The 11,317-nt window shown below is 35.9% G+C and overlaps 2 protein-coding genes across 2 annotated transcripts; one reads left to right on the forward strand and one right to left on the reverse strand.

Moving 5' to 3' along the window:
• Positions 1-7,405: 7,405 nt before the first annotated feature.
• Positions 7,406-9,028, reverse strand: LOC136988805 (uncharacterized). Its single transcript, XM_067286769.1, has one exon. It carries the CDS (start codon positions 9,026-9,028, stop codon positions 7,406-7,408), a length of 1,623 nt encoding a protein of 540 aa, XP_067142870.1.
• Positions 9,029-9,283: 255 nt separating this feature from the next.
• Positions 9,284-11,095, forward strand: LOC136988806 (uncharacterized). The gene has a single exon (XM_067286770.1). It carries the CDS (start codon positions 9,284-9,286, stop codon positions 11,093-11,095), a length of 1,812 nt encoding a protein of 603 aa, XP_067142871.1.
• Positions 11,096-11,317: the final 222 nt, after the last annotated feature.

Below are 11,317 nucleotides of genomic sequence, written 5' to 3' on the forward strand. Positions count from 1 at the left end.
TGAATGGGTCTAGCATGGCAAAGTTCAGAGAAAAGCAGACAGCGGACGTTTTAGAGCAGTGTTCCGCAACTTTTTTCTACTCGCGGCACACTTATGACTTGACATGACTCAACACGGCACACCAAAATGTTATTCCTCTCAAAAACGTATGATATGATACTATTAATAGAATTTCGTAATGCCATAAACCTATTATTATTATTATGGGTTTTTTTAGTTATATTCGGTTGACACCGATGGCTGTGTACTATGCCGGACCAGAGTAACTTCAAAACAAGACAAAAATTAAATAGTGTGTCAGTGTGTGTCTGTATTCAGGAATTTCCGAACAATATGACATGTATTCAATATAGTGGCCTTCTGTAGTGTGATGTATGTGTTTCTATTCAATTTTTAATGTTCCCAGGCTTTTGAGTAGCGTGTGTGGTATGACACCTGTAGAGAAGAGAACGACAGGCACCCTATCCATCCTCCATAGATGCCTTATTTCTTGGGCGTGTACTGTACTTGCTGATTTTTTCAGTACATGTGTTTTGTACATTTTGAGTGTTTGGAACAGATATATCTATAATGTATGTGATTTTATTGTGTTCGTCAATGAGAGTGATCTGGTCTGTTGTGGTAAATTGTTTTATCTGTGATTATGGCTCTGTCGTAGTACATTTAGTGCGTGTTGTTTTCCAATACTGTCTGTTGAATGAATTTGTAGTATGGTTCGTGGATGTCTAATATTTTGTGTTTCTTTGCAAGCTCTTGATGTATTTGCTACTTGATTATGTCTATGTAAATTATCTGTCTGTGCCAAGAGTTTGCAATCGGAAGTGATGTGTGTATGGTTTCTGGCATGATGTGACATTTTCTGCATGTGCCGTTTGTGATTGTTGTATCTTTGAGTATGTGTTTTCTGTAATTTTTAGTATTTATGACCTGATCCTGTATGGCAATCATGAATACTTCCGTCTCCCCAAAGAGGCATCCCCGAACTAACCAGCAGTTTGACGCAGTTTTGTCAACAAAATCCTGGGCCAGATCATAGGGATGTCTGCCATGGACTGCCTTTCTAACCCATGATTGCTTAATGGTGTCTATGCTATTTATATGTTGTGAATGTAAATTTAATGGTGTATTATTTGAGTCTGCTAGAGTTACTGCTTTATGTAACTGTGATGTTTCTTGTTTTTTGAAGAAAAACTCTCGCAGTGTCTGTATTTGTAGTGGAGGTTAACTATGTCAATCAGGCCACGTCCGCCATCTTTACGTGGAAGGGTTAATCTTTCTATGGCAGATTTAGGATGATTTGTTTATGCTTAGTAAGTATCTTTCTTGTTTTCATTTGGAGTTGCTCAAGATCTGTGTGAGTCCAATGTATAACTCCAAAAAAATAAGTGAGTACTGGGACGAAATGTGTGTTTGTTGCTTTAACATCATCTTATTTAATCAGTGCTGCGGCAAAGAATGAAATACAAGCATAACAAACACAGCAACTGTGATAAAAATATATAAAGACATTCAAATGAGATTAATAGAATATGTAAAAGTTCACGTCACACCTTTCACCTTGTGATGGCACACCGGTTGCGGAACACTGTTCTAGAGCAGTATTTTTCAACTTATTTTACCTCACGTCACACTTAAACTTATAATTAAGTTTCAATGTCACAAATTTACGTGGAAAAAATCAAGTAATTTAAAGTTGTGTTTGTAAACATTCTATCGCGATGTTACTTGCTATTTAACCTAATTCTTTTTTGTCTATATTTTTTGTGAATTAAATAAAACAGTATTGTTGTTCTTTAAAATAGCATGTTGCATCAAAAGTTATTTAAATTATTAATTTTCATTTACATAAGAAAAGCAATTAACGTTAAATCTTAATTTGCATTTAAAAGTGGCATGATTAATTACCTTTAGAAACCTGCCCATGTTCCACTATCTCTAAGTAAGTTAAATAATTTTAACTAAATATGGAAAATTATAGATACATTTTTAATTTAAAAAAATTTCATTTTAAATGAAATGGCCCGGTGTTTTGCGCACATAATTTTGCTTATGAATGTATATTTTTACTAAATTACGTGTACGTTTGTTTATTATAACAATAAATAACTCGTATAATCAATTTTAAACAAGTTTTAATTTTGACATGTCTCTTATCGTTCTTTAAACTTCCTGGAAAATAATTTGTTTAATAACCTTCAAATATTTTCGCGGCACACCTACGTTTCTCTTGCGTCACACCGGTTGAAAATCACTGGTTTAGAGTGACGACAGAATAGAAAACGTGAACAGAGCGATTGTTCGGACAGCTGTAACAGCATCAGAGACGTCCCTATCGATAATCCATCGTGTGATATCAATGCCGAAGTGACCACCAGGACTATTTCTAAACGACTACACCAGCGAAATCTACGATTACAATGTTCATTACACCGGCTGCCACTGGGTCAGTGGCAGTCGTAGTAATGAACAGTGACCTTAGGCATCGTTAACAACGATTACGGTAATGCTGGGTTCTATTATTATGGAACTGTTCTGATTAGAGACGAATCGTCTTCAGTGACAAGTCTCGCTTTGAACCGGACTCGACGAACAGTGCAGATGTGCATGGATACACTCTGGCCATTGCCGGAATTCCATTTTTAATGCCGAACGCCACGTGGCTCGTCACTAGAGAGTTATGGTTTGGTGCGCCATTTCTCTTTATAGCAGGGCTCCTTCAGTGGTAGTCTTTTTTTTTTTTTTAACTCTCTCCGCCCTGTGGGCACTAAGAGGGCCTCTTTTAGTAGGCCCATTATGGGTTCGGCCAGGCCCACAATGGGGCGACCGGGTGGTGAGGGACGGGGCCCGACATATCCGAACGGACCACCCCCCGAAAAATTCCTGGGGATTATTCGACCCGTTCGGATTCGATCCCGGGTCCCCCAGAGCGGTAGGCTGCCACCTTTACCGCTCGGCCATCCGGCCGTCTCAGTAGTAGTCTATGGCGTCCTCATAGCAGAGCGATACATTGACGACATTCTGAGACCTCTTATCGTTTTTTGGTAATTGGCTCTTCTATTCAATTTTTTTAACTAGATTTGTCACAATGGTTAGACACAGAAGACCACTTTTACTCCTTATAATATCTTTATTGAAATCGATTAACGATTTTACTAAGACACGAAACAAACAATAATAAATTCTGAGACCTGTTGTGATACCGTTCCTTTCGCATACTTTCCAACAAGACAGTGCCCGGTCACACATGGAACACCTCTCATTTGAATGTCTTCCTAGTTGCGACATTTTTTTTTATCAGCCAGTGTAAAGGTCCGCTTTTGCGTAGCAGGGCTAAAAGCGACACGACCCCGGTAATTGGTCCCACCTGGCGTTGGGTCTATAAACGGTCGGGAAGAACAAAGGGGTGGCGTATCCGTTTATGGGACTCATCGGTACACGTCAATGTGTTTGCCACGTGTTGGTCGGCTTGAAAAATGTAAACAAGGAACGGACGCGACTGTAAGCTGCGTCGTCGGGAGGAGGGCGGACGTCTTTGGAAGCTCCCAAGGGAAAAGAAGGACCTGATTGGTCGCAAGTTGTCGCCGTGGAACTCTTTAAATTGTAAGAGTGGCGAGAGGAACGGGGAGAAGGGCAAGAGACCGGATACGTGGTAGTCTCTGACACTTAGGAAGCCCGTGAGGTGTAGAGAGAGTTTTCTCCTCTTAGGAATTCCTCTGAGAAGGGTTAGTGTAGAGACTGGACAGCCACACGGTTGAGCCAACTCCGCAAACCGACCGAAGTTCCCCCAGAGTCTAATAGTCCCCAACAGACAAGCTGTTACGTGAGACACCACACCTTTGTTGCTTCGTGTGTGTAATGTTGTCAAACTTGTATATCCTGTAAATATTTGTTTTGTAAATAAACTGTAAATATTCATTGGATTGAGTGTGGAGGTGTAACTTCCCACGAACCAACGTACGGACATTCTCGGGTCGTAAGAACCAACTCGAGACGGATCATCGTAAAGATCGTAGCGGATTACATAAGGATCTTCACTAGCCAGTGTTAGATTTCTCTCCAATTGAGTACATTTGGAGGCTGGTGGAGCGTTGCCTACGACCATCTGAGAGTGTCGACTACTTAGTCCATCAATTGAATGTTGTTTGGCAAGAAATCTTCAGGACACTATCCGTCAGCTTTATGAATCAATCCACGCTAGATAACAGCTTATATTCAGCCAAGAGGTGGGTCAACGTCTTATTGACTTTCTCACTTTGTGTAGCTCTTTCTTTGGGAATAAATTATCCAACTGTTCTGAAACTTTAATCACTTCATTTTTGTGCATATACTATAAACGTATCAAATTTTGTCCCTCTTGGTGCGTCAATTTTTTGTCAAAGAATGTATGTTTTTCAAACACATTGAAATTGGATTAGATTGCATTGACAGAAGACAACACAACGCTTAGGCACTTAATAAAAAGGGAAAGTAGCCACTTTTTAGGTGTTAGACATATGAAAAAATCTCGGGAAACTTTACGTGGCCAGCCTATCGATGATGCGCAAACAACTAGCACTTTTTAACGGTTTTATCCATTCGTTTACTGATGGATAATTCAAATTAGAGGGTAGAATAACGTCTAGTACTGTAATACCGATATTTATCGATAAATACCAGTATTCAAATACGGAAAAATTGACCATGATCTCGAATATTGTAATATCTATCCCAGAACGAAAGGCTGTTGCCTTTGCCAACTTGTCCACCAGGTCATTTCGATACAACTTTTAAAATTTTAAATAATTAACTCTGGGAAATTAACTATAAATTGAAATTATGTTTAAATAGTCATTTTATATAATTATTACATAGTACATTATAATGGTATTATAGTACAGGATATCCAAATTGAGAATGGTAAATTTTAAATCGCTGCCAAAATTCAGTGCATAAATAAACGCAAGACGCTATTGCTTCTGTTAGACTGCAGATGTTGCAGAACACATGGCAAAAAATTGAACATTTTTAAAATATTCTGTTTGAAACAGAAGCACATGTAGAAATTTTATAACTTTCGGTGAAAGGGAGTAAAAACAGGACTAATTTTTACAATAAACTTGGTGAGTTGGTCTTTAAATTGCATGTCTTACTTTTACTTACAGCCTTTCAAAATGCGGACACCCTGTATTTACAAGCAAAAATGACCCCTAAAGTTTGGCTAAATAAACGAGTGATTGTTTCAAATGTCAATACTACAATTAATATTAATACTGTATTTAATACAAACCTAATATCAGCAATATTCTCCGAATACAGTCTCTTGCTTTTGTAACCATCAAAAAGGGGTTTGTAGGCAAATAAACAAATTTGTTATGTCCTTTCAATCCGACGTTCAACACACTCAGAAGTCAATTTAATGTTATATTGTTCTTCATTTCTTTGATATTATCCGAAGCATAGAAAATTAACTTGAATTTAGATACTTTATTATGTGAAGCATTTTCATAAAAATTTGAAATAATATATTCTCTTACTATTAAATTTACTTTCAATATTAACCTAATACTTCAGTCGAATATATGAAAAAATAAATTTAATATTTTAATAGAAAAAATTGTTCATGTTTATTAATCAAGTACTTAACATAATTAAGTTGGATCACTGTAAACATTCACTTATAAATTGGAATGCTGAGTACGAATAGAATATTGTTTTCTCTCAAAATATTTAATTATTAAATTAAAATAATATATGAAAGCAATCTTTGAATGTTGAATATTCACTTTTAAAAATATATTTTGAAATAATGCTTATCATAAATTTATAAATTTAATGTTGAAACACATAAAAAACTCAAAATCTATTATGTATAAATAAAGTTTGTTTTTACATTAGATAAAGGAAACTTATTGAAAAGTAGTAAAGTATCCGGCATTGTAAGTAGGCATTTAAAAATGTAGCTTTTAACTTTATTTTTAACAAAACCTAAATAATAATGCCCAGAAAGATGGTAAGTATACTTCAAAATTTTCCCTTTATTGGCAATGATAAAGATGGAAGAAAAAAATTTATTGAATAAATAAGAAATACAGGTTTATAAAACTTCATTTTCAAAAGAAGAAAAATGTTTTTGTTTGTTGTTAAATAAACAGAAACTTGCAATTGACTTTGTTTTGAAAAAATCGATTTAATTAAATCTGAAAATTGAATTTTTTTATATGAATTAAAAACTGAAATATTAAAAATAGAAAAAAAATGGATTACTAAAAATTAATAATATTAAAACACATTTGAATTCGATTTCTCTCCTGATGTTATTACCCTAGGAACTAACTTATATGAAAACCCGATTCAAGCTTAAAATATCCATGAAAATTATCTTCTGGACTCGCATCGGTTTTGTTTGATAAAATACAGCAATGCAAATCATGGGTGGTCTGCCTTGGAGGACGTCTCCAGGAAAGGCTTTGTAATGGGAAACTGCAATGGGACACTGGCCCACATTTATGTATTAGACATGTGAAGAAAACCCATAAAATGTTTGGTGAGGTCCGAACCCGCGACAAATTACAGTGTTCAGTGCTTATATCCACTCCCCCTGATAGGTCTACTCACAATAGAGATATGTCATTGGCATGAAATAATATTGAATTATTAATTGTTTAAAACATTTTTGAATTAATTTTAGTAAGGTTTCTTTATTTTTTAAAATTTATTTACTACAGTAGAGCGTCGAAAAGTGGAACCAATTGGGGACTGGGGTCCTTCCAGTTAATGATTTGGTCCAGTTTCCGACTTTGTACGAAAAAATACATTAACCTGTCCGATGTTCAAATTTTTCTCCGTTGCGTATCGCTTCCTGTTGAATTTTTCTCCGTTGCGTGTCGCTTCGTGTTGAATTTTTCTCCGTTGCGTATCGCTTCCTGTTGAATTTTTCTCCGTTGCGTATCGCTTCCTGTTGAATTTTTCTCCGTTGCGTGTCGCTTCGTGTTGAATTTTCGTCGATTTTAAGCCTAACGAAAATTTTTATAATAATCATCGAGGCTATCGTATCGTTAAAAATTATTTCTGCATTTTGTACAAACAAAATAAATATATTAAAGAATATAAAAAACATGAAAATTATACTTTAGAAGTAAATCTAGTACTACTATAATACAACACCTTAATTTTGCTGAGAATTAGATATTTTAATCACAAACGCTTTCAACCTGATTAACAGGCCATCTTCAGGTCTACAAAAACGATAATGGAACAGAAACGTTCCATGTATAGAATATAAATATTTAAATCAAAATTTTTAGAACAAAAATTTAAAAAATATACAATAGAGACGGAATAAAATATAAAATTAAAATATACAAGAGAATAAATAAAAATAAACTAAAAAATATAATATACATAATAAATCTTCCCATAACTGATTCTAGCATGAGTTTTCAGTGAATTTTTTAATCATGTATTTCCACGCCGACGACAGGCTCTCAGCATCTCTCGCATTCAAACACCCTTCCCGTAGCCTACTCCTATATATTTCAATCTTCTCCGCTGTCATTGATAAAGTGGGGGAAGATACTGGTTTTATAATCGTTGCCTCGTCCCATTTTACTATCGAACCTTGGACTTGCGACATTTGTGACAAAACCGTGGTATTGGATCCTTTTTTTACGTTATACCGATGTTCTTTTAGCCTTACCCCTAAGCTCCTGTTGGTGACGCCGATGTAGTCTTTCTTAACATCTAGCTGGATGTTTTCATATGGAACTTTATAGACCCCTGGTTTCTCTTCTGTCTTTATTCTATCCTTATCATTTCTCAATATCTTATATAAATTTGGGGCTCTTTTTAAAATCATCCTTGCTTGTTTCTTATTAGCCACTTCTTTCATAATACTGCTCAAATTACTGTTATACGTAAACTTCAAGCGTCTACTGTGATCCGTATTTAATCCTTGTTTCTCATTGTTCTTTTCATATTTTTTGAGTAATCCTACTATGGTGCTTTTCTTGTAGCCTAGGGTCTGAGCTACTTGCAATATTCTTTCAATTTCTTTATTTCTGTCACCGATTCTATCACAATACAAATAGGCTCTTCTTATCAAAGTTTGAAACGCAGCCATTTTATATCGATATGGATCCATGGACTGTGCTGGTATATATAGCGGGGTGTGAGTAGGTTTAACATATACGCTTGTGGACAAATGATCTCCCATGAACTTTATATTAATGTCTAAGAAGTGCACACTCACGGAACTTTTTTGCTCTAACTTTAATCTAAGACCATCTTTGTTATTATTGATTTTATTCAAAAATTCATGTATCCTGCTACTGTTTCTCCATAATATAAAAACGTCATCCACATATCTGATGAAATGTATGATATCTTGCTTAAAATTTTGTAGAGCTTCTCTTTCCAACTTTCTAACTACCAACTCGCAAAGAATTCCAGAGAGGGGACTTCCCATCGGAACCCCTCTTTTCTGCCTGTAAATTCGACCACAAAATGTAAAACAAGATTGATAACATACCAGGCTAGCGAGTTCTTCTAGGTCTTGGGTGTAACTAAGCAACTGAGGGTTGTTATTGTACATGAAATCCAATAATGCCTTCACACATGACTCAATCCTTACTGAAGGATACATACTTTCATAATCTAAAATGGTCGCAACTTCGTCCTCCATTAAAGAAATATTTTGCATTTCTTTCACTACGACAAGAGGATCTTTTGCCACCAGTCTATCGTCTTCTATCTGTGAGGATAAATATTCATGTAGCCTTTTTTCTAAGATAAAGGTGGGCCCCCTACATTTCTCTACTACTGGTCTTAATTCATTTCCAGTTTTGTGCGTCTTAGCAAACGCAAACAATCTTGGAGCTCCTGAATTTGGGTTGTGACATTTCTTCAGAAAAGGCAAAACGGCCGCGAGACTTGAGCGTTCCATCTTTTTGACCCTTCTGTCCAGAGATCCAATCATTTTGTCATCAACCACTTCACATTCAGTCTTCCTGATGTAAGTATGTAATTCCCTGTTATATGTATGCCTCTTCATGACAACCAAATGTTTAGTTTTGTCCGCTTTGGTCAACACTAGATCATTCGTTCTTAACCACTCCTTCGTAAGCCATATGTCTCTATTGCTAATATTAGTTGCTTTTTTCTTTGGGCGGTTACTGATGACAGTCTTCCATCTAAAGAATTCTTTATCTAAAGGATCCTATGCCAACTAATCCCATCTTCCATATCTTGTACTGTTACGTTTCTATTCCCAGATGTGGGGAATAGTTGGGAAACCTCCATACAGGAGATGGAGAGAGGGATTGTTGGCATGGATCCTTTAGATAAAGAATTCTTTAGATGGAAGACTGTCATCAGTAACCGCCCAAAGAAAAAAGCAACTAATATTAGCAATAGAGACATATGGCTTACGAAGGAGTGGTTAAGAACGAATGATCTAGTGTTGACCAAAGCGGACAAAACTAAACATTTGGTTGTCATGAAGAGGCATACATATAACAGGGAATTACATACTTACATCAGGAAGACTGAATGTGAAGTGGTTGACGACAAAATGATTGGATCTCTGGACAGAAGGGTCAAAAAGATGGAACGCTCAAGTCTCGCGGCCGTTTTGCCTTTTCTGAAGAAATGTCACAACCCAAATTCAGGAGCTCCAAGATTGTTTGCGTTTGCTAAGACGCACAAAACTGGAAATGAATTAAGACCAGTAGTAGAGAAATGTAGGGGGCCCACCTTTATCTTAGAAAAAAGGCTACATGAATATTTATCCTCACAGATAGAAGACGATAGACTGGTGGCAAAAGATCCTCTTGTCGTAGTGAAAGAAATGCAAAATATTTCTTTAATGGAGGACGAAGTTGCGACCATTTTAGATTATGAAAGTATGTATCCTTCAGTAAGGATTGAGTCATGTGTGAAGGCATTATTGGATTTCATGTACAATAACAACCCTCAGTTGCTTAGTTACACCCAAGACCTAGAAGAACTCGCTAGCCTGGTATGTTATCAATCTTGTTTTACATTTTGTGGTCGAATTTACAGGCAGAAAAGAGGGGTTCCGATGGGAAGTCCCCTCTCTGGAATTCTTTGCGAGTTGGTAGTTAGAAAGTTGGAAAGAGAAGCTCTACAAAATTTTAAGCAAGATATCATACATTTCATCAGATATGTGGATGACGTTTTTATATTATGGAGAAACAGTAGCAGGATACATGAATTTTTGAATAAAATCAATAATAACAAAGATGGTCTTAGATTAAAGTTAGAGCAAAAAAGTTCCGTGAGTGTGCACTTCTTAGACATTAATATAAAGTTCATGGGAGATCATTTGTCCACAAGCGTATATGTTAAACCTACTCACACCCCGCTATATATACCAGCACAGTCCATGGATCCATATCGATATAAAATGGCTGCGTTTCAAACTTTGATAAGAAGAGCCTATTTGTATTGTGATAGAATCGGTGACAGAAATAAAGAAATTGAAAGAATATTGCAAGTAGCTCAGACCCTAGGCTACAAGAAAAGCACCATAGTAGGATTACTCAAAAAATATGAAAAGAACAATGAGAAACAAGGATTAAATACGGATCACAGTAGACGCTTGAAGTTTACGTATAACAGTAATTTGAGCAGTATTATGAAAGAAGTGGCTAATAAGAAACAAGCAAGGATGATTTTAAAAAGAGCCCCAAATTTATATAAGATATTGAGAAATGATAAGGATAGAATAAAGACAGAAGAGAAACCAGGGGTCTATAAAGTTCCTTATGAAAACATCCAGCTAGATGTTAAGAAAGACTACATCGGCGTCACCAACAGGAGCTTAGGGGTAAGGCTAAAAGAACATCGGTATAACGTAAAAAAAGGATCCAATACCACGGTTTTGTCACAAATGTCGCAAGTCCAAGGTTCGATAGTAAAATGGGACGAGGCAACGATTATAAAACCAGTATCTTCCCCCACTTTATCAATGACAGCGGAGAAGATTGAAATATATAGGAGTAGGCTACGGGAAGGGTGTTTGAATGCGAGAGATGCTGAGAGCCTGTCGTCGGCGTGGAAATACATGATTAAAAAATTCACTGAAAACTCATGCTAGAATCAGTTATGGGAAGATTTATTATGTATATTATATTTTTTAGTTTATTTTTATTTATTCTCTTGTATATTTTAATTTTATATTTTATTCCGTCTCTATTGTATATTTTTTAAATTTTTGTTCTAAAAATTTTGATTTAAATATTTATATTCTATACATGGAACGTTTCTGTTCCATTATCGTTTTTGTAGACCTGAAGATGGCCTGTTAATCAGGTTGAAA

Source organism: Centruroides vittatus, unplaced genomic scaffold (assembly GCF_030686945.1).
Source record: "Centruroides vittatus isolate TY-2023 unplaced genomic scaffold, ASM3068694v2 scaffold_386, whole genome shotgun sequence".
Taxonomy (NCBI): domain Eukaryota; kingdom Metazoa; phylum Arthropoda; class Arachnida; order Scorpiones; family Buthidae; genus Centruroides; species Centruroides vittatus.

Excerpts from the sequence above, each read along its gene's own strand:
- LOC136988805 (XM_067286769.1), bottom strand. The coding sequence starts at position 9,028 with ATGAAGAGGCATACATATAACAGGGAATTACATACTTACATCAGGAAG.
- LOC136988806 (XM_067286770.1), top strand. The coding sequence starts at position 9,284 with ATGGAGAGAGGGATTGTTGGCATGGATCCTTTAGATAAAGAATTCTTT.